Below are 24,013 nucleotides of genomic sequence, written 5' to 3'. Positions count from 1 at the left end.
ACCACAACTAAGACTGTGGTACGAAATACGTGGTAGAAAAGGACACGAGTGTGGAAAACTCTCAGGTTATATTACAAAGAGTGCGCATGTGCAGTCCTAGACAATAGAAACTTGTATAGGCATGGATAGCGAGGTCTTTTACTGTCGTCTATAGACAGGTAGTTCGTTTGTTTATTTTACATCGATTCATTTACTAAAACCTAACAACAGATTGACTAGGCTAGTAATTAACTTGCTATTACCAAATAAAATTGTACACAGCATGTATTTTTCTAGTAAATTACAAAACTTAATGAATTGTCAATATAAATTTCTTAAATTTTATCTGACATTAACATTGACAGACGTTTTAACCGTTCGCTTGTTTACTTTTCACTGATTCGATTATATACAGGCATTTTGCGACATTTGTTTTTAAAGGCACCCTTGATCTTAAGAAATTATAATACATAAACGTATATTTATATATATATATATATATATATATATATATATATATATATATATATATGTATATATATATATATATATATATATATGTATATATATATATATATATATATATATATATGTATATATATATATATATATATATATATGTATATATATATATATATATATATATATATATATATATATATATATATATATATATATAATTTATTATAAAATTTGACGTTTGATTTAAGATGAGAAGATCTGTTTGTTATACAAAACAATAAATATAAAAAGTATCCTATTATAGACATATGTTATCACAACTGAATTATCATATGATCTGTCATATTTGTAATTTATTGTAATATTATTTTAAATTTTATTTTATTAAGTATGTTAAAATAAAAAGTGTTCTGTTTTATCGATATGCGCAGGCTATTTAACGTGTATTAATCAATTTTGTAGGTTGTATTGTAGCTTTGAAATTATTCATATAATTCAAAAGAATGAGTTAATTGGAGGTCCATACTCGAGAGAGATAGATAGATAGATAGATAGATAGATAGATAGATAGATAGATAGAGAGAAAGAGAGAGAGAGAGAGAGAGAGAGAGGCAATATCTAGTGAATATTGCCAGCAATATAGCAATACTATATATCTACAAAATAGAATCAAGATTGTACCAGCGTTAAAACCTTGTCAAGAGCTCAGCTCAGCTCGGTTAAGAGATGAGCTTTCTATAAGCCTCTAAACTGCTGGTAAAAATCTGATGCCCTACGCTTAAACGTCTAGATTATTCCGTAATATGATGACTACTACAGTCATTGCCTTTTCCATTCTTGTACATGAATTTTTTTCTATATATGTTAAAATTTACAGACCAAAATAACAGACCGTAAAAAGCCCATGTTGCTGATGGATCTCAAACTATACAAATAATTAAAAAATCCATGTAGATAAACTGTTTAGTAAATACCTATCTGAAAAAGTATAAATTTCAAAGCAATTTAACAGAATTTTCTCCTTTCGCCTCAATAACATTTTGGGTGCCCTAGAAGTCTGCTTGTCATCCTTAGAATACGATATGCAGAAGGGAATTTTCGGATTATTTCATGTGCGCGTGGCAATCGACTTATTTTAACTCTTTTTCTATCTACAGTATGTATAACCGGTCATTTTAAAATTTACTGTTGATCTAGTGAAACCAACAAATAACATAAAATATTTATATTTTGTGATACATTAACTAGTCTATAACAATAACAGTTAAAATGTTGTGTTATTCTTAGTGTTGTAACATATATTGGTTTTAAAATATGGAATAGCAGAGGTAAGTACGGAATATAAGGTTAAATTTTTATAAGTTAAAGTATCCAAACATCATTAGTTAGTACGAAACATCATTAATTTTGTTTATAGTTAGAATATTAACTACCAAATTTGTAACAACTTATTTTCAAGAACATCACAAAGAAGTCAACATTTGCCAAACTTTTATCCCTATATCAAGTAGCATAAGTACCGACAATAAGAAGCCAACGAAGAAAATTATTATGTTCTTCTTCAAATAAAGATATTTGAAAGGGTATGAGTGAAATAACATACAATTGCACTAGAAGTAGTATTAAAGGTAATTACAACTTTTATAACATTTTGCTGTAACTAACTATCCGCTAACTGTTCGTTTTAGTTTTGCAAATATACAAAATGTATGTAATAGGGTTTGTCCATCAAAAACAGTAGTAAAAATTGCAGTAGCTGATAAAAATTAGACATTTACTTTATATATTTTAGTAACGATTTAATTTTTTATGGGTAATGTGTTAATAGAGAATAATAGAAAAAATTAGATACGATTTTGCAGGACGTAAGAATGGCGGAGGACGATACTTTGAGAAATTAAATTTATTAATAAGGGTTGACCTGAATTGAAGAACGAAAACATATAACATTCAATAATTACTACTCTGAAGGCGGAGGAGTGAAACAAACAAGAATAGAAGAATATAGTTTTATATAAGAGCATAGGTAAATAAGTTATTCTTTTATAAAAATAATGATTTATCGACTAGAGGCTTCTTTTAGGTAAAAAGGACGATGGTCTGCAATATAAAGATTTTGCTTTTATATATATCCATTTATCTACACATACATATACAAATATGGTTTCTGGACTTAAATGGTTGGTAAATAGTATTAGATAATATTAAGTCTTTATGTAAATATCACACGAGGATCCAATATCAGCCACAAAAAACCTCCAACTTTATCTTAACAAAGTCGAATTGTGGTTGAAAACGTGGCGTATCAAAGCAAATGAGACAAAATCTACCCATATGACATTCACCCTTTGCAGAAGAATATGTCCCTCAGTAAAATTGAATAATCATGAACTTCCGCAAGCATACAGCGTTAAATATGTGGGAATACATTTTGATCGACGTCTGACTTAGAAAAAAAAGTGACAAAACGTAGAGCTTGGGCTTAAATAAACTAAACCAAATGTATTGGCTGATAGGACATAAATCTAAATTATCATTAGATAACAAGGTTTTTCTGTATAAGTCAATACTTACCATAGGCCCATCTGGACCTATGGTATTGAATGGGGTACTACTAGCAAATCTAACATAGATATCCTCCAGGTTCCAGAATAAAGTGTTGCGAGTGATCGTCGATGCCCCATATTACGTGTCCAACAAACTAATTCAACGCGATATCCACATAGAACCCATAACGAGTATGATTCCAAGTGCTAGTGCGAAATACTCTGAAAGACTATTAGTGTATCCTAATGCACTCGCCAAACAGTTATATGTGCGCGATGACCAAGTGCGTAGGCTCAAACGCAAACTACCATACGAACTGGTTAATAGACACACAGAGTGATATTTAATAATTTCTATAATAAATTAGAATAGTCATTAGAATAAGTTAGGATATACTTTAAAATAAGTTAGAATAGTATCTAGAAGAAGATTTATATTATAAGTTGTACAGCAGATCACTTCATTCACTGAAGTGATCTTCTACATGTTAGGATAGTTATATTATATAACGGAAATCAAACAATAATACTTATTGCCTACGGACAGATTGTTGACGTTCCAAGAGATTAATAAAAACAAAATGTAAATATGGTTTATTGACTTTCTGTAAAAATATTTTAATACCATGTCTTTATATAAATATACTGCATGGACTTGATGTAAATATATTTCAATAGAATCTCTTTATAAATATGGTGTTTTTCACAACGTTTTTTTTTCAGATTTGTAATAAAATTTTCTAAAGTATATGACTTATTAGTTCCAAATGTTCCAAATTTTAATTTATTTTGTAAATAAAATTACAACACTTTCAATTACTAAAATGTGCATTTTAATTAGAATTTAATTTAAAATGTTTCATATAATTTTAATATCTTCTCCTATTAGCATTTTTGCTACTGTTTAAATGAGTTCCCAGCACTTCCTTTATTATTCTAACATATGTTTATTGGTTCTTAATTTTGATAGGGCTACATTTCTGCGTTGCGAAGCATTATATAAAGAAAAATATATTAGACTAAAATTTCCAACAACAGTTACAAAACAGGGTTTATGCGCTTGCCAGAAGAAGAGCTTGTTCTCTCAGAGCCCATGTACTAAGTCGAAATTACATTCTGTTGACTGTATGCTGTCATTCTTGCCTTACACGCCCTCTTACGGTGGGTTTCTCCAAGTACATTAAAAGAGATAAATAAATCAATCGATTCTCAACTGTATTTCGATAATGTCTCGCAAAAAACCAATTTGTGAGTTTAAAAAATGTGTAATTTAACAGTCGAAGTAAACTTTGATATACGGCGACTAGATACTTCTCGGAATCAAAAATATTTAAATATCTACCGGTCCCCAAAAGTTACGTCTAAAACAAACGTGTAATTATTTCTCCTTTACAAATCCGTGGATATAAATGGCCCGTAATCGTAGCCAATTTAATATCCAGCGTTAAACATCGTCGTACGTCACGGCATGTGACAAGCACGAATGTCTCCCCGTTTAAGATCCTGTTATTTCCACCAACGTCCTGTCGTCTTACGGCTTTTCCTCGATCATTGCGGAACGGCAACGTACCAGCGCAATTGACTAACGATCGTGTCTCGGCCACAGGTACACGACAGGCGTGTCTGCGGTCTGATTGGCCGTCGGGTTACACAGGTGCCCGCTGACTCCGCCCCTGAGCTAAAAACCCAACTGGAACATGTTACTTCTTCATCGTCCGGCTCTCTTGATGGTATAATTATTTCGATGCGTCTGGGAATATCTTCATCCGGCAATATATATATAAATTCCCTATAATTAATTTGTTTGGCTTAAATAATATGTTCACGCTGACGGGTGTCACTGTTCACTAATAATTCCGGACACCCCCACCTTAAATCCCCATGATAGGTTATTATTGTTAAAAAATAAAATAAAAATTAAGTATTAAAGGATCAACTCCACGATATTCATCGGTGATCCTAATCAGCGTTCATAAACGTACCTTATATTTATTAACTGATATACATATTTGAACAAATATATGATTAAACTATACATAGAGACGTATAGTCACAAAAAAAAAACATTATATTATTGCTAAAAAAAAGGATATCTAAAAAGAGATCAGATTTTAATCTAATAATACTTATTTGCAATATTTTTAAACTAGCAGTACCATCTATCGGTTGTATTCATGAATAACAACATAGAAAAACTAACTATACCATTTGAACTATTTGACTTTGACAGGACAAGAAATTCGTTCGTTAATTTCCTTACTTACTAACATAATTCAGAATATCTGTTTTCCTTTTTCAAAACTATTTTTGATTTTCCTTCAGCGAATTACTGGCTGCCGCTAGTTCGAAAAAAAAGTAATATCGCCTTCGTTTGCAAAATATTTTAGCACAAAAACAGTCAAACGCCATTGTTTAAATGTGTTACACTCATTTGAAACAATGTATTAAAAACAAAAAATATAGATTTCAATGTTTTGTGATTAAAAATGCATATATACTTTGACGTGTGTTTAACTGGTTGCCCCTATACAGACATATAACGACCATTAAAAGTATTCTGTTTTATCGGCTTTTTCATTTGAAATCGAACACGAGGCATAAAAGGTGGCATGTCAGGTCACTGAGATTTTTACGTTTAACTATTTTTATTTATAAATGTATAAAAACGGATTATTTATTCACATACTTTATTCAAAACAACTAAACATAAGAGAGTTCGAAAACTAATCAGTACTTCAAGATACTAATAATATAGTACGCAACATTTACCAACAATTACAGTGACGGTTCACCAGATTCATATCACATCATCAGAGTTACTTAAAAAAGAGAAACAAACGGACATCCGTGGGGAGGTTACAGATAGGGGCGTTATGGTATTATTTCTTCCCTATTTTGTTATTGACGTGACGTCGCGGGGACCATCTAAGAGCGTTACTGTCGACGCATAAGCGCGGCCTCTTGTACTGGCTCGATCTGATGTGCTCGTCGACTAGTTTTGCCGTGACACAAATGACATGTTGTCCCTTCCAGTACTTGACCATATTCATGCTTTGTAACGTCGATATTATGTCGGTCTGCGTGATACTGGTCATCTGGCTGCGTGTACATCGATCGGATTAGTACTGTGTTACCGCATATAGAGTTTTAAATGCAAGTGCTTACCTTAAATCTTTGATGCTGATAATACCACGGAAATCGCGAAGGATCTCCAACAACACCCAACTCCAGTAACTTCTATAGCTTAACTTTCCGAGATCACTAAGAGGTTGTTCGGGGCTTCCCACGGTTTCTTCCAATTTCGATAACTCGTAACTGAACGCAATGAGGAGCTTTCCATAGCCCTGTCTCTGATAAGGTGGCAGGGTCAGTATGCATGCCACATTATTACCATCAGGTGATTCTTTTTCCTAAAATGTTTCAAACATTATTACTGTAGGGTGGGTGCTACATAGTTCTACATCATGAATAAGTTATACACCATTTTAAGTTTCAACATGAATATTAACCTTTTTAAAATCTTCTATAAATTCATATCATAAATATACTATTAACCAAATTATTTTATCGGAATATGCTAATTTGAATTGTTGATTTTCATGGGTAAACTAAAGAAGCATAAATTCCACGTTCCAGAACTGGCAATTCTGCTTATTAATTTATGTATTATATTTTTGTGATAACACAATGAATTTGCTCCAATACTGACATTTCACAAATCTTGTAACAGGAACAGCTTTAAGAAAGTGATATGCAAATTTAAAACAACATTTAGTCGTTGAAAGCGTCGCCGAGACATCTCAATTTTATAAAACCAGAAAAGAATTTCTTGTCAAGCCACCGTTATTACTAACACTATTTAATATAACACATTATTAAACACACTAAAGCAATTTTCAAACCACAGATGTACTAGAAGAAGCTGAAAACTGTTCTTCGAAAAAGCCTCTTTTAAAATCAGAGATAATAACGGAACAATTATACTAAAGGTGTAAACCATTCCCTAAAGAAAATGCAAAGCCAGGTGACAACAAACCAGGAATAATTGAAAATTGAAAGAATACTCAATGGACCATGGGCCAGACAAATAAAATCAAAGATCTTTGCTAAAGAATTCTAGCTAAAGTATAAATTCACCTCAGAACAAAAGATATTAATAGTGATAACTGAAATTATTACACTAATTACTCATGAAAAAAAAAATAGTAATCCAATATTCTTCCCATAAAACAACATCCTTATAAATATTGAAGAATATTTCAGAACAAGGTATTGTGTAAACTTGATATTTTCCCAATGAAGAATAAACCTCTATAATCAAAAGGTCCATCAAGAAATACAAAGCTATGCTTCACCTACATGAAAACTCTACTAGATGGACATTATTACTGAAGTGAAGAAGTACACATCCCCGAAAGTTTTGTATTAAGTAATAATGAAAATTATTAAAATAAAGCTTCATTGGATGCACTACAATTTGAACTAATTTAAACATTATTAAAAATAAGTTAACACTTGGTCTAGGTCTAGATTAAATGACTTAATCTAATGTAGTAATTAAATTAGGAGTAAATTAAGAAAAAGTTTAAATATTTTATTTTCATTTATAAATTTCAAGCCTAATATGAAGCAGGTTTTTTCATTCTAAAATAGAAAATTTTTGTTACATTGTCCCCCATTTAACATGAATCAAACAACATTATGAAATAATAATTCAAAATAGTTTTTAAACTTCTTATTGGTGCGCCAATCTTTAAATTTTTTTACAACCTACCTTAGAAAAATAACCAACTATATGAGCACCTTGTTTGTCCACTTCACATAAAATATAAAACAAGAATGGTTCTACATCAAAATACAAAGTTTTATGATCCAGAAATAGTTTGGCCAAGAGACACAGGTTCTGACAGTAAACCTAAAAGAAAACACTATCAAACACAAACAAAAAAGTCTCAGTATCTTTTACTTTATGATCTTTCCCATCCACTTCATAAACTGATAAAGTCCCTTTTCTGTATATTTCTTTACCAACTGGTTGCCTCCAGGTGCACTCGCTCTTAAAATAAAACCCATTTTTCTAAAATGAAAAAACTAACAGTCAGCAACAACATACCATGTGATATCGATAACTTTTTTCCAATCTCATATACTTCAAACAATATTCACAGATCCACAGTTTTGATTGCCTTCCATATTCTTCTGGATATGGACTGAAATACCATGTATCAATCTCGAATCTCCCAATCTGTATTCTATCAATATATTTAACCTTTGTTATTTGTTCGTGTTCTTTTTCCAAGGCAGCTGTTGTTGGATCCATTTCTGCATACCTAATTAATAGACAAATGAGATAAAATAACATGAAACAATATAAGTATTACTCACGTTTTCTGTATGTGATTAATTTCGTCGTGTCTTCTTTTTTGGTTTCTTGTTATTTTTCTGTCAGAACTATCAGAGAGTAGATCTGTTATTACTGGTCTTTCTTTCCAAGTTTTTAAGTCTGTCATCTTCTGACCATCAGTTAAATTAAATGTGGAGGACATTATTCGTCCTCTTGGTACCTAAAAAAATAGATGATAAAAGATAGAACAGCCTTGACAAGTAGAAACTTACCCATTCATCTAATCTCCGGTTGAATCCTTCATAGTGAACGTAATACTCATACTGCCGATCAATTTCATTATATCTGGACTCGATAATCTCTGCTGGGTCTAGAAAATGATTCACAAAATAAACAATTAGCTGTCAGTGATGTTTTACAAAATAACAACAAAAACAAATAACGTATATACGACGACATTTTGGAGGTTAGGATAAACAATTTTTTTACGTACACCAGGAATTGTCAGATCGTCGCACCAAGTAGTGAATACCATTATCCAGGGGCTGCTCCTCAGCACTTTCACTATCCTCATCTTGTATGGTGGTTTTCGAGTTTTCACTTTCTGATTTTTTACGCATTATTTCGTTAGTCACTTCTGCACTACCTGTACTTTTATCAGAGTCGGCCATCTTGATAATTGATTGTATTTTGACCGCTGTTTGCTTTTGTGTTGGAATTAATAGTTGCCTAACCATTGGGGGAATTAAAATATGCCTTATCTAGACTCAAATAATTTTATTCCTATTTATTTATTACCTACATTAAAATGCTATTATTACACTGCTATTTTACACTATCTAATTTAGTGCCGAGAACGTAAGCGTATCTAATCTACCCGAGTTATTCGGTTTCTCGCCTTTGGATATAGAGAAATATGTGATATATTGACACTTTCTAGGTCTTTCTTCGTATTTTCTTTTATGTTTACGGGTTTAAACGTTGTGCCGATAGTTATCGTTTTCGCCACGTTGAATTTGTCGAGAACGGGATGATCGTCGTATTTTGGTGGTTTGAGTGATTGTTTTAAAGGGTCCAATTGAGGTTTTTTCTCGTTCTTATTTGTTCGCCCCTTACGTTTATAGTAGATCACTTCCCCGGCTAATGTGATCATCGCTAATGCCAGTCCAAACAAAGTTGCTATAAATACACCACCTGAAACAAAAATTTTGTTTACATTAAAATGTATTTAATTTTTATTCCAGATAGTGAAAAGGAACGTAAAAGTACCTAAGCTTTCAAGCGTGATCCCTTCATTATCATCAGTACTAGGGCAGTTTCCCTTCGCAGAATGGTTCCAATATTTAGCTTGAAGCTGCTCGAAGAACCGATCCTTTTGCAGATCAAGAATCCTGAAATTGAAGACATCACAATATCCTTCAATTCTCCTGACTTGCCTTCAACTTACACTTTGCTAAGGTCATCCTGAAGATGGCTGCCTTGTTGAACGGCAACCGAGTACGGTTTTTCCGCAAATACTTCGCCGACTTCAGTGAAGTTACAGTTCCTGCTGATCTCGTACTTGATCTCGCTGGAGTCATGGATAAAGGCGAAATCGGCATCTGAAAAAATGGTTTCAAACTTAGATTTGATTGGAGGACGGCTACTTTATAGGGACCTAGATGCTCGTCGACCAATCTGAAGCCCTCCGCGGCATCTTTTACAGGGTTTGAGTCATTGATTGCCAGTAAAATATGTCCGTACTGTTCTCTGATCGGATAATCCCATACCCTGTACCTGGTATCGTCCGTAGAAGCGTTTAAAGTTAGTTCTTTCCACATCCTGAAATATTGAAGAAAATCTCAATTGACATCGCAAATTCTTAACCTATAAAATTTGACATCCTGGAGATATGACAGGTAGATGGCGCTATCTGTTCAAGTAAAAACAATTTGTAAAACACAACTTATAGTCTATCCAAAGTTGGTGTGAACATACGCCGTCTCAATTTATGACGTCAAAACGGTGCAATGTTGACACGTCAATTCTGAGTTGTAGCTTATTTTGTCTTTGATCTATAGCAAAATTCTCTTCTAAATAAAATTAAGAAACAAAAATGTTGTAAAATATAATTTATTTTAACATTATAGTACATCTAAAAACCACAGTTAATTATACAGCCACAATAGTTTATAGGTTAGGGTTATAATCTCTTATTGCTGTTGTTTTCAAGAATTTTGCATACGTTTGACAAGCCGACGACATTGACAGGCTGGTTCGGTTACATGTTCGAAATTATCAGTCAACATGTATCTCTTTTTAATTAGAATAAAATGAGAAGGAAAATATTATCTGATTCTAAAACGATTTTACAAATTCGATAGGCGATATATTAAACAATTTGATGACGTATGTTCGCAGCCACTTTGGATAGACTATACTAGATAATGAGGCATTTTATTTAGAACGAATGATATTTATTACATATTATTATTTATTATAGATTTTATTTGTTATTATATATTTTATTATATATTATTAATAATATATATTATTTCTACATAAAATATAGTTTTAAGTTAATAATTTATGTTTTCACACTAAAACACTGTAAATTAATCATAAGCATTAGAAGCCAAAGCACCAAAATGATTTATTTTTCGTATTAGTTATGAAAAAGTATATGACAAATTGTTTGGTTGCGCGTCTCACAAGAGAAAGTGGCTCAATCTTGCACCATGAGATCGAATAACAGTTCAAAGTTGTTTAAATTCACCATTTTATTTCTGTGGAAACCATTTTGACATGATGAGATCTCATCTCATCAATAGACTGGCCACTTTATATTTTAATGGATATACATTTTCCTACTTCTGAATAAATGATTTGGTGTGGTATCAGCTGATATATAATTAATAAAAAGAAAATGTATGTAATATAATCTGCAATATTATTTTATGACGAAATGCTTTTATACATTTATTTTTGAAATCTCTAGTTCTTAAGCTATCTTCTTTAAAGATTACTAACGATTTTGAATTGAAATTCTAGCATTTTTGAATTTGACTGAACTGAAAAAGTCTTTATTTAATATATAAGCTATTCTCTGGCATCTACAAATCAACTTTTGATAAATTGGTTCCATAGCTAAGTTTTTTTTGAATACTCGACGGTTTATTTTTAGAAATCACGGAAAACTCTATACACTCTAAAACTAAAACGTCGCTTCCATCAGTTTACATAGACATGACACAAATCTCATAATGGCGGATTGCTGTATTTCGTGGTTTTATTATATTAACTATCAACTTTGCGCTAAACATAAAAATAAATACATTTCTATATTCATAATATTTCATTTTATAAATAATTACTTTTAGTGATTGTTGGTTATTATTAGAGTTGGGAACTATCGATTGAAAACGACTATCAACTGTTTACTAATTGACTACTTTTTACTATCGACTGTTTCAGTCGCTATTTTTGGTTCGACTGATTTTACTACTTTTTAACAATGACTGTTTCGGTAGCTGTTTTCGGTCTGAATGATTTTGTTACTAACATATTTACTATCGACTGTTTCAGTCGGGTACTTTTAGTTACTACTTTGGTTTTACTAGTTTCATTCGACTGATTTTTAGCGATCTGGCTCTATCGTCTTAGCCGCTACCTTGACAAAAATGTATCCAATTTATGCTAGATTTATATGTAATATATATAGTTTTATGATTTTTTGGTAGTTTGCTTGTAAATAACAATATATTGTATATTAATATAGCAACATTTTGGAACGATATTTTTCAAGATTGTTAATGTAATAGGGTAAAAAGATTTACATTGTGAATGATAAATAGTGAAATAGTTTTAATAATAGATAATATTTCGATTCCTGTCTCGATTTTTGTTAAAAAATATGTCGGTTCAATAATAAATAAAACGTTTACTTTATTTAAAAAAGCTCTAGTAGTTATTGTGCGATCATTTTTAACTATGTAATGTAAGTATTTTATTATATATGGTTATCGTGCATTTTAAGTTTTTTAAAATAGCAGATAACATATTAAAATGCGATAAAATATTTGTGGGGTATTATTCCATTCCATAGAAAAACTCCATTGATTTTCATAGATTATGTAATATATTTCATCATTTTAAAGTTAGTACGTGAATGAATATGTACATCCCCGTCTCGCTTATACTACCGTTGGAACTGCTACAAGCAATTATCTCCGTCCTTTCCTCTCTCACAATTTATAGAGTAAAGGATTCATACATCTTCGTCTGACATCACGAATTAATAAAAACAGTCGAACCGTGCATTTGACTGAAAAAAGTCATTACTATTTTCAGTCGCATGTTTTTTGACTATCGACTGTTTCGACTGTTTGGCGACTATCAACTGTTTCGACTATTTTCAGTTGATAGTTCCTAACGCTAGTAATTATTATGTATATTAAGGAAATGGATTTTATTATTTTTGTATAGACATTTTCTTTCAAGTATAAGCAAACTATTTAGACGATTTATGGAAGTTTGTGGAATAACATGGTTATTATTTCATATAAAGACCTGAGATAGCATTTTATTTAAAATTTTATTCTAAAGCAGCTGCAGTTTTCCGCGGAATAGATTGGTAGAGTATGTGAATAGCATCCAAGGGAATGTCGTCCCATTTTTTACCCAAACATCCGTCAATTGCTTCAATGATATTAGGGATGGAAATCTAGTCCTCACTCTCTGCTCTATAACTCCCCATAATGGTTCAATTATATTGAGGTCTGACGATTATGCTGGCCAGGAAAGATGTTTGATGGTATTCTGGTGCTCCTCAAGCCAAGACTGAACCTTCTTGTCTGTGTATATGGGCGAATTATCATCTTCGAATATTGAGGTCATAATAAGAACTTCACCATTGAGGATGTATGTTCAAAATGTTTCTCTCCGTAACTTATTCTCCTGATTTACCTTCCTTGATTTCCGGTTTTTTATACCTGAGCTAGAAGGGTATTTTTTTGGGTTTCCGAAAAATCAGTAGCGGAATTTTTGGAATAAGTATATAACAGTATTTAAAACACTATTGGTAGTTTTTAATGAGAATAATCATTATTTTTGAAAATATTTGTTATTTCTCTTTCTAATTATTCTACACACCCGCAGTGATTTGTTAGAGAATCTGATAATCGCAAAATTGGTAATACCATTTTAAAGTATTTGAAAATTTCTCCATCCATTCAAGCAAATTATTACGCTGAATAATAATATATTTCGTATACAATAAAATATGACTAGATGAAAAATGACAGTTAGTGGCGACTTGCAGATTTATCTGACAGATGGTGCTCACTATATACGTGAACAAAAAGCGAATGACATTGCTTACTTGATTAACGAGCCAATTTATCTAGAATGTATTATATAATTACACAACAATTGTGTATTGTTGCTAACATTATATTGAAAATAACTGTATCAAGTGCATTGCAAGCTGCAGGCCATTATTTAAAATGTCACCTTTCGATATCAGATCGTATTTCCAACCATAACATTATTTATGGTTCGAATAATGTTTAAACGGATTTTTATCTAGGGAATGCGTGGGTTTTTATGATCGTATTTGATTGGTTGGTTTAATAATGATACGCGGAATAATGTTTTGATGACAAAATGTCTGAAAATTCTCCTTTTGGGCACTATCTGATTTTTTGTATGAGATGGCGCTTTATCATGCTGCAAAACCACCTTTTCATAACTTCATCATCATATCAAAAGTCATTAAAAAAAATATCAATTTTTAATTAATTTAAAAATTGAGTATTTTACCTATGCAGGTACGGTGCGCAGTGGCAAACGCAACTGTTGCCGCCAGCCAGATGGGCCAGGTGCTGGCCGAGAGAGTGAGAGATGATATGTAAAAATATCAGCGTACCTGAAATTCTCTCTCTACCTGAAGAACTTTGCTAGCTCTTAGACTATAAGTTCAGGACGTGGTTTAAGGCTACTACATAGTAAATTAAGGTAAAAGCAAAACCACTAGCTGCGGATTATTACATTTTATTAATAAATTGAAGCCCTCAACAAGTGTCAATCAAATACCATTATGGTTAGATTACGAAAAGCCAGTACCAAATATCTCGTTTCTTGTACATGAGATAGTTCGATTAACTACACTTCACCAGGTTTAAGTGATACATATTTGACCGAACAATGTGAATTTATTAGGTTTTTATAGCCTGGCATGTGTGTTGTGGTAAACAAAAATTTCAACAATTTTGAGCAATTTTTGTTTTTGTTTTTTGTTTTTGGTCAAAAGTGAGCTCGTGATGGCCAAATATTTGTGAATGATATGATGTACACGTTTAGTTGATATCTTTAGAGTGTCTGCTATTTCATTCAATTTCAATTTACGGTCATTCAAAATCATTTTGTGGATTTTTTAAATGTTTTCGTCGGTAACAACCCCTTTTGGGCGTCCATTGCGTTCACCGTCTTTGGTGCTAATTTCACTACGTCTAAACTTAGCATACCAAACATTGATGGTTGATTTTCTTGGGTCAGTGTCCGGAAACTCGGCATCAAGCCAAGTTTTTGCTTCAACTGTATTTTTCCCTTCAAAAAGCAATATTTTATCAACACGCGAAATTCCTTTTTATCCATTTTTTCATAATAACAAAAGTTGCTTCACTCAAAATGCTATAATTCAGATACTAATGATCCAACAGCTGTCAATTTATACACGCACCTTTTGAGGGTTAGGGCTAACTAAAAAACATATGGATTTAATTCTAGTAGCACTTGATTTCAATAATATTTTTTTCACAGTTCGCAAGTGGCGATTATTGGGCATTCATTAAGGTCACTACCTATATTTATTATATTTCTTGTCAAGTGCTGTACTGATAGTACTTTTACTTAATGTTCTATCCCATTTCATGATTAGTATTTCTGGTATCATCACTTATTATTTCAGGTCGATCACACTGTATAGTCATTATCTATACTATAGTCTACTATAGTTTAACTGTGCTTGTATATTACTATTATAAATTAATTTTTTTGTGATTCTGTTACAGTCATCTCGCCTTTTGTGTCATAATTCTCTTTGGTCATTTCTTCAAGAGGGAGGTATTATCTCTGATTAACACAAGATAACGGTACATTTAGTGTCTGGTAATAATATAGTAATATAATCGGAACAAATATGTATAATGTTGTTTTTTTTTGAAATTTATATCAGTGAATGCGCTTTGAAAAACAGGAACATATCGAAATTGGTTATTCCCTAAACCATTATACTTGCCTGTACAACGTGTCTTCGGCAAATTTCATATTAATGAAGTACTCGTGAATTTCCGAGTTCTTCACCACCGTATAATTGATCCTCGATTGTCGGGCGAGTTGTTCCAGCGATTGTACCGGAGCCTACGAAAACCGCTGCCTTTATTATTTCGCATCGATTCTATTTTTAGCCCACCTGCATCCGTTCCACCGTTAGGAATGCAGCCAGGTTGGCCGTGAAGGTCGCCAGCATCAACACGACGAACAGCCAGTACGCCGCCACCAGAGTCCGTCCGGACAGGGCTTTCGGGGCTTCGCCCCCTCCCTGCGGCGTGAATGACGTCAGAGCGAACCAGAAGCTTTCCTTCAGCGTGAACTCCCTGAAAACAGAAGGGGAACCGGCGTAAGAACCTGGTGCTGGACGGCAGGTTGCGTTTACCGGCAGGGGTAAGTATATGCTTGCTTGTTGTTCCTGGCGCTGTACGGTGAGTATTTATCGAGAAACCATACCATGAAGCCGGTCACTATTAGTGCTGCCACGATACTCAGCCATACTTCCAGTTTCAGTACCGTCATGAATTTAAATAGAGACGTTTTGCGAACAGGCTTTCTCATAACTGCGAAAACGTCAAAGATAAGTGTTGTCGCTATTATACAAATGGAAAGTGATAAATTTTTATTAATTACATCTTACATTCGATATGTATAGTATAATTAATTAATTTAATTCACAAATTATTTATTATTAACCGTAATTTATTACTACTGTTCTGTTGTACTTACATTAATATACAAGCAAGGCGTGTACGGGATTAATACATCAGTATGTAGTTCCCAAATTAAACTAAACTACTTCGTGTGGTTTGGTTCTCTTCAATTTTCTGATTTCTTGCGTGTTGCCCAGTTGCTGTGTGATTTAGCAACCTTGTTTCATGTTTTAGGATGAAATCTTGGATCACTTCGTGTATCCATTTCATTCCGAGATCCTGGTGCAGCCCTTCGTTGGTTACGTAAGCATTGGTAAATAATTGTAGATGTTTGTTTTGGACGCGTTGGATTACCAGTTGGTTTGATGTTTAGGTGCCACCCCATATTTGCACCCCGTAGGTCCAATAGACTTTAACAGGATTGATAAACCAATCTCTTTGATTTTAGATCAAGTTGAGAGTATCTGATTCTGCTTAAGGACGGGCAATCCGTCAAGTTATATAATTAAGTTTTGTTAATTCGCCGCAACGTAAAATTGACATGGACAGGTCTGAATCTATTAACCTGTATTTTCTAGTCTCTAGTCTATTTGTAGATCTTGCTGACCGCTACTTGTACTTGTTCTATAGCTTTAGACAGAGATACATCTTCTGTTATTATAACTGTGTCGTCAGCAAATATTCCAAGTACTGTTGCTTTTGTTGTTGGGATATCAGCAGTATAAAGCAGATATAGAAATGGTCCCAATACACTACTTTGTGGAACTCCAGCTGAAATAGGTTTAAGTGTTGAGAATTCCCCTTCCTAGCATGACTCTAAGTTTTCTTTAGAAAAGATATGATTCCAGCAGTCGAAAGTAATTCCTCGGTAGCAATTTGACCATTTTGTAAATTACTCCCAAATGCTATATTCGGCCAAAAGTTTGTGAGACATTGCTCTGACTCTGTGCACTTGATCGAATGTCGAATGGTGATTCTGAAATCCAAACTGGAAATCTGGTATTTCTATAAATGATTTAATGCGTTTTAACAGCAGTTTCCCTAATAATTTTGATATCCGAAAATTGATAAGTGATAAAACAATATTTTATGGATTTATTACCATCTTGCTAACGCAGGGATACTATCGACGTAATCTAAAAAACCATAAAGGGGATTAGAATTCTTTTATGTTATGCGATATATTTTCTAATTAAAGGACACTTTTACATTGAGCATTATTGAGATATTATTCAGTTGTTCAATACTAAACCCACCATGCACTTTTAGGAAATTCTGGTGATGCGCCTTCTGTATATCTTTATATCTTTGTTATCGGTTTTGATTTCAACGATTCAAACGATTGAAGTGGTGATTTTGATGTAAATTAGTTCGAAGCCGATAAATTGTAAGACTTGTTGGACAATAATCTAGTACAAACCCAAAGCACTTTCAGACAGTTTAGCAGTTAATGAACAAACTATTTCCAGGTATTTTCAGACGATACGAAAGGTACAATAGCAGGAGAAATGGGTATTACACAAATTGGTTGAAAATCTATTTCGAACCATTTAAACGTTTCCATTTAATTTTTTGTCAGGCAAAAAGGACAGTTTTAAGCACCGTATAGGGACTGGCGATGAAAGTGGATCTATTCATTTTATCTACGTAAAAATGTATAGGTTAACATTAGAGAGAATAAAGTCAATAAAGAAGCCATACTATTTTGTATTGTATGTGGTGGGATAAGCATTTAATAAGTTTTGTTATCATTCTACCTTAAAGGCGTTTTTTGTTCAAAGAATAGTTCAGCTATGAACGATTGTATGATTATTCACATTTGTCATAGCTTTTATGTGATTAAACTACTACATATTTCATGTTCTGCCCATTGTTGCTTATTCTGCTTAATGTTTTTACCACAACCATGGGTTTTGTTCTTTTGTCGCAGTGTTTCGCCTATAGCTTCATCTCAGGCTTCATCAAGTTGTCCTTTGACCCTTACGCTTTTTGTCCTTGCTTGTTTTTCTTATGCTCTGTAGTATCTCCACTAATCTTCCGTATTTCTATGTGTTCTAAAGGTTCGATGCTGAATCTTATTTCAATGATACTCATCATGCCAATTCTTGTCACTCTTATCACTATTCGAAGATATTTAATTTCCGCTGCTCAGATTTTGTTTTTATTTTAATTTTTTTTATGTTACTCATGTCTTGCAGAGGAACGCTAGCATTTGTCGAAATATTGTCTCATATATTTCCACTTTTTTTCTTTGATATTTATGTATTTTGCTCATTATTTAGTATACGTTCATAGCTTTTCCGATTCCTTTTTTTTTAATTAATGTTATTTGAATGGATTTATCTCTTCTATTCTGAGTTTTTTTGCTTGCCAGGCAAAAATAGAAGCAGTTTTCTGTAGCATATTGTGATGAAAAGTAGATCAAATGAAGTCAAGACCAACACCGATACCGAAATGGAATATTCACAGGCTTGAAGCATTGATGTCTATATGTTGTGATAAGAAAGACTTAAGTTATTATAAGCTGCTAAAACCAAATAAAGCTGTTACTGTAAATATCCACCGATGTTCATTGAATGAATTGAATTACGTGTTGTTGCAAAAAGCACGAGTAATAGTATCGAACCATTGGCGAAGAGGAATAATGGACGAAACCCATAGTTAACTGACAGACGGACACATAAAACATACACCATAAAACAAGGGAAGTAAAAGTGACAGCAGAACACAGCACGGTAAGAGTTTCGAAAGACTAAGAACATCCATGGAAAGGCTGTTTTCAGATGATCATATGATTTTATCCATTCCCTGTAGATTGATTGTATTTCTTCAATAATTTTTCGGCTAAAGCGAAAACATATTTGAGTATAAGAAATTGGCCGGATAATGTCTTGCAATCACTCCTGTGTGCTCTACACTGCTGATGTCCCAATGATAAAAGAAATAGTACTTGAAACATTTGCCAACGACACAGTTATTAAGGTTGCAGAAAAAGTACAAGTGACAGTCAACAAGATCTATAAATCGATGGATTATAAATGGATCATAAAGCCAATTTGGACCAATGGGGTTGCACTAAAACATCAACTCAAAAATCAACTAGTGATTCAACGCTGCCAAAACAAAATTTTGATATTAATTTCCAATGCTTATTGCTGCGTAACCAACGAATAGCTGGACGATGACCACGAAATCAAATGGATTTACGAAATTATCCAAGATTTTGCCTTAAAACTCACAGCAATGTTTTAGAAATACCACTAGTGGTCAACACGCAGGAAATCAGAAGATTGAAGCGAACCAAACTACATGAACTTATATAATGTATAAGATTTACTCTTAACTTTATCTTACGGTTAATTAAATTAAAAAAATGGATAGAATTTTCGTTGTTCCTATTTCATACAATTTTGTAATTCAAATTCAACGTATTGTAATTGCAAACTGATAGCTATATATTTTGGCTTACCTATACTTATGCCGGTCTGTTCGTAATACGGCGGCACAAAATCGATGACCTCCTCTCGATCGGCGGTCATTATAATGGCGGTGATGGCCAGATCGGTGTCCTGAAGTACAGATCGACGTCCACAAACGATTCATAAAGATAATTACGACAGTGGTGGGGCTTACCCCTCTGGCCAGGTCTCCTACAACTCCGTTCCACGTGCCGTTGATTTTTTGTCCGAAGGTTCCCGACTTGGGTTCGACGAATTCGAAATCGAAATTCAACACCTCGGCGATTCGGTGAGACATATCTGCGCAATATCCCGTCCAGTAATACTGTCCGGTGTTGGGATCCTGTTCCTTAAATGACCATGGTAGTGCCTGATATAATATATTCGATTTATTATTCTCTGATAATTGTTCTTAAAACAGAAATTAATTTTGGTATGTTTCATTATTCATATAACCGTTAATATGAATATATTAGATATAATTCAGTGAGTTAATCGTTTTGTTTTATAGTAATAGTTGTATAAATATTTATCTGCGAGATAAGGTTTTACTAATTGAATATGTTGATGAGGGAAGAGTTTATTTAATTTAACCTACAACACTTTGTGTCATATTTTAAATTGAACAAATCAAATTACATATTATTGCAGAAAACATCAGAAATAGAAGAATAACGGACGAAAAGTAATTCTCTTGTATGACAACTCTTGACTACCCGTTGGAAGAATTGTGAAAGATATTTTGTAACATACTGAATGACCCTCATAGTGCATTTTGGTTACCGCTTATTTGAGTTGATGTATCATATCTAGGCTAGTACACAGTTTTAAAATGTTGAACGATATGTTCAAAATATCGTTTAATATGTATTGTAACCATTTTTTTCAATAAATACCTAAAATAATGATCAGAATGCTTGCAAGCACCTAACAGTAATTCATTACAAATTACAATATTTTTATTATAGGACTTTTAAAAAAATGATTGTGCACTATTTATACATGACATCAACGTTATGGCCATTTTTATAATCTTTACTTTCCGTCACATCCTTCCAAGGAGGGAGATATGTTAACCGATTTCCGCAAGTATAGAACTAAATAACTAGCCAACGGAATTTCTGCCTTACGTGTGCGATCCCAATGCGGTAAAACGGTTTAATCGGCTTGATGTGTTTTCCTGGAGTGACGATCAGTTTCCCATTTTGGAAATTTCCAATTATCTGAAATCAGAAGTAAGAATTTGTAGAAGGATATTTATTATATTATTATGTATATATTATAGATTATTATATTTATATATGCTTGCTTATCTTGTGATCTTTTTATGATTCTTTAAATAATTTTTATCACTACCCTTGTTTGCTTTCTCGTAATTAATGTGAATTTTTTAAATTTTTCTGTCAATGAAACAACCTCAGTGACGTCAGCATACAAGCCAGGTAAGACTGAATGTCTTTTGATCTGGCTTCTAAGGTGGAGACTGTTTAATACGTAGGCTTAATGACGAGGATTTGGTTCAGAGTCCATGTCAAACAGTAAACCTTTTGTTAAAAAAAAAGGAGACTTTGCGACTATCAGGAAATCGAAAAAAGTGAGCAAAGCTGAATTAAACTATACTTTTATATATATTCTCTACTTCTTAACGGTTCTAATTTTTTTTTACCCTTTGTAATTCCACAATCTGCCCTATAGGCAAAAAGTATTTCTTATATCTATATATATAATATGTCTATATTATATATACATGGCATGTAGAAAATCACTTCATTAAGCGATCTCCTGTATAAAATATTATCTTAATTAATTAGTCTTATTCTCAAGCTTATTCTAAAGTCTATATATGTCCAGTGATCAGATCAGGTGGTGTTGAACGTTTTAGTCTACGCACTTCACTATCACGTCGCATATTTAGCTGGCTAGCGAGTATATTGTGATGCACTGACACACTTTCGAAGTACTTCACACAAACACGTTGAATTACACTCGTTATAGGTTCAAGAGGAATATCGCGTTGTATTACTTTATTTGAAATATAGTACGGAGCATCAACAATGGCACGCAACACTTTATTTTGAAACCGTTGAATGATGGATATATTAGATTTGCTAGCGGCACCCCATAGGTAGATTCCATATGACCCAATAGGCTTGAAAAGACTCATACAACAACACCTTGTTATCTAATGATAATTTCCGCCCGATCAGCCAAAACATTTGATATAATTTCAGTCGAAGTTGTTTTTGTTTAGAGAGTATGTGCTTCTTCCAGGTTAGGGGTCGATCTAAGTGCATACCAAGATATTTAACTTGCTCTGCTTGGGGGAGTTGACGATGATTTATATTAACTGGTGGATATTTTCTTCTACGTAGGGTAAACGTTACATGGGTGGATATTGTTTCGTTGGCTTTAATGCGCCATGTCTTCAACCAAAATTGTATTTGCTCCAGGTGAGTTTGTGAGGTATATTGATGCTGTGACTGTATCTTCATGGGATGCTAAGATTGCTGTGTCGTCTGCGTATGTTGCCACAGTAGTTACTTTTGTAGTGGGCAGATCGGCCGTATACAGACGATACAGTACTGGACCCAGTACACTACCTTGCGGGACTCCTTAATATATGGAATTTAATTCGGTATGTTCATCGCCTTGATTTACAATAAAATGTCTATCAGTGAGATACGATTTTAGTAACTGATAGTCCGGATGAAGGAGAAGTTTCTTTAGTTTAACTAGCAAGCCCGTATGCCATACATATCTAGAAAAGCAGCCGTACAATATTTTTTGGCATTTAGGTCAGTGTTTATTTTGATTGCAAGTCTATGCACTTGTTCTACAGTCCCATGCTTATTGCAAAACCCAAACTGATGCTCTGGAATAATTTTTCCTTTTTCTATTATATAGTTTAGCTTCTTTATGTATAGTTTCTCAAAAACTTTCGAGATTATCGGTTATAAACTTATAGGCCGTTAAGAGGTCCCATCTTCTGGTATTTTTTCTGGTTTAAGAATCAATATTATTTTAGCTACTTTCCAGATGCTAGGGCAGCATCAAATATAAATGTTAATAGTTTCATACCCTTTTCTGATAGTTCTTTTAAAATTTTACCAGTAATTAAGTCAAAACCAGGAGCTTTTTTAATATTAATTTCTTTCATTATTGTTTTTTAAACTTTTTTTACCGTTAATTTCTCATGCGCTAAGTCCATTTAACATGGCGAATCCAGAAATCTAGTAATTTTATTTTCGTCATCTTTATGTAGCTGAGACTGGAAAGGTTTAAAAACATTTTTTAAGTGTTTTGAGAAAATGTCAGCCTTCTCTTTATTGCTTCTACCTCAATTATTTCCGCTTGTTTTAATAGGTGGGTTATGCTGCTGGGGTCTCTTAAGATTTTTGTTGCTTTCCACAACGAATAGTCTTCATTTTGGATTAGTTATTTCAGCTTTTTTATTGCCCTATTACATTTTCTTTTATTCTCTTCAGTCCTTTACTGTTGCCAATTCCGTCCTAACTTTCTTTTTTCTGCTATCTTTTTCTGTATTGTACATGATATATGTGTATTTTTTCTTGGAAATGTTTCGTTGTTAGTAGTCGCGGAATATGCTGTATGCTGCTTCCTGTATAATTTTTGTAATATTCATTGCTGCTATTTCTATGTCAATTTCACACAATGTCATTCCCCCTGAAGTCAGCTGTTACAGGAAAATTTGCAGTCAGTGACCAAGAAAGAGCAGAGCTCCTCGCAGAGACTTACGAGGCCCGGATGAAATGCCTCCCCCCCGCAGAGAGAACAATAATCCTAAAGACAACGGTACTGTCATCAACGAGTCCAAATCCATGAAAAGATAGGTCACCCCAGCCTTTTTTCTCGTCAAAAAAATTTCGTGTCTCCAAAGTCTCTACAGCCTCCGATCGGCAAACTTTAAACCAAAAAAGCTTCAGGTTTCGACGGAATACCGAAGCATCTTGCGGAACTGACAAACATCATTAACTCCTTCATGAGGCTGCAATATTTCCCGGCCTCTTGGAAATACGCACATATAGCGGTTATTCTCAAGATAGGAGCAAAATCATTTCCATCTGACTACAGGTCCATCAGTTTTCTTAACGCCATTTCGAAGCTTGCCGAGAGTGCAATACTTTACACTCTCAAATCTTTCACAAAGAAAAACAACATAATTCCTGATAAACAATTCGGGTTTTGCTCTCACCACTCATCCTTCCATCAGGCTACCCGTCTCACCGCATACATCCATAACGC

The 24,013-nt window shown here is 33.2% G+C and overlaps 2 protein-coding genes across 2 annotated transcripts in view; both read right to left on the bottom strand.

The window, feature by feature from the left end:
• Window positions 1-5,657: 5,657 nt before the first annotated feature.
• mof (males absent on the first) lies at window positions 5,658-9,025 on the bottom strand. Its single transcript, XM_076407169.1, has 8 exons — window positions 8,825-9,025; window positions 8,604-8,701; window positions 8,373-8,551; window positions 8,101-8,317; window positions 7,954-8,043; window positions 7,762-7,902; window positions 6,153-6,397; window positions 5,658-6,086 (listed from the first exon to the last, which is right to left on the bottom strand). Exons 1-8 carry the CDS (start codon window positions 9,000-9,002, stop codon window positions 5,867-5,869), a joined length of 1,368 nt encoding a protein of 455 aa, XP_076263284.1. The 5' UTR covers window positions 9,003-9,025; the 3' UTR covers window positions 5,658-5,866.
• A 63-nt stretch (window positions 9,026-9,088) lies between these two features.
• Window positions 9,089-24,013, bottom strand: part of Ir8a (Ionotropic receptor 8a) — a 66,943-nt gene continuing 52,018 nt past the window's right edge. Inside the window, exons 6-15 of the mRNA XM_076407150.1 lie at window positions 20,881-20,973; window positions 19,926-20,120; window positions 19,762-19,861; window positions 16,025-16,202; window positions 15,782-15,965; window positions 15,608-15,729; window positions 9,989-10,152; window positions 9,779-9,932; window positions 9,601-9,722; window positions 9,089-9,525 (exon numbers count right to left, since the gene is read on the bottom strand). Of these exons, the coding sequence (XP_076263265.1) occupies window positions 9,200-9,525; window positions 9,601-9,722; window positions 9,779-9,932; window positions 9,989-10,152; window positions 15,608-15,729; window positions 15,782-15,965; window positions 16,025-16,202; window positions 19,762-19,861; window positions 19,926-20,120; window positions 20,881-20,973 (1,638 nt within the window). The 3' untranslated portion in view covers window positions 9,089-9,199. The remainder of the gene's footprint in view (window positions 9,526-9,600; window positions 9,723-9,778; window positions 9,933-9,988; window positions 10,153-15,607; window positions 15,730-15,781; window positions 15,966-16,024; window positions 16,203-19,761; window positions 19,862-19,925; window positions 20,121-20,880; window positions 20,974-24,013) is intronic.

This window comes from Rhynchophorus ferrugineus, unplaced genomic scaffold, assembly GCF_030347505.1.
Source record: "Rhynchophorus ferrugineus isolate W39M unplaced genomic scaffold, kcgeb_rfMv2 rfM6, whole genome shotgun sequence".
In the NCBI taxonomy this organism is placed as follows: domain Eukaryota; kingdom Metazoa; phylum Arthropoda; class Insecta; order Coleoptera; family Curculionidae; genus Rhynchophorus; species Rhynchophorus ferrugineus.
The sequence above is the reverse complement of the archived record's forward strand: the minus strand, read 5'-3'. Positions and strand labels throughout refer to the sequence as shown.

Bases quoted from the DNA above. Each gene is read 5' to 3' on its own strand.
- mof (XM_076407169.1), bottom strand. From the start codon at position 9,002: ATGGCCGACTCTGATAAAAGTACAGGTAGTGCAGAAGTGACTAACGAA. The intron at 8,552-8,603 runs GTAAGTTTCTAC...CTATTTTTTTAG, and splicing joins ACCGGAGATTAGATGAATGG to GTACCAAGAGGACGAATAAT. The intron at 8,318-8,372 runs GTGAGTAATACT...TCTATTAATTAG, and splicing joins ATTAATCACATACAGAAAAC to GTATGCAGAAATGGATCCAA.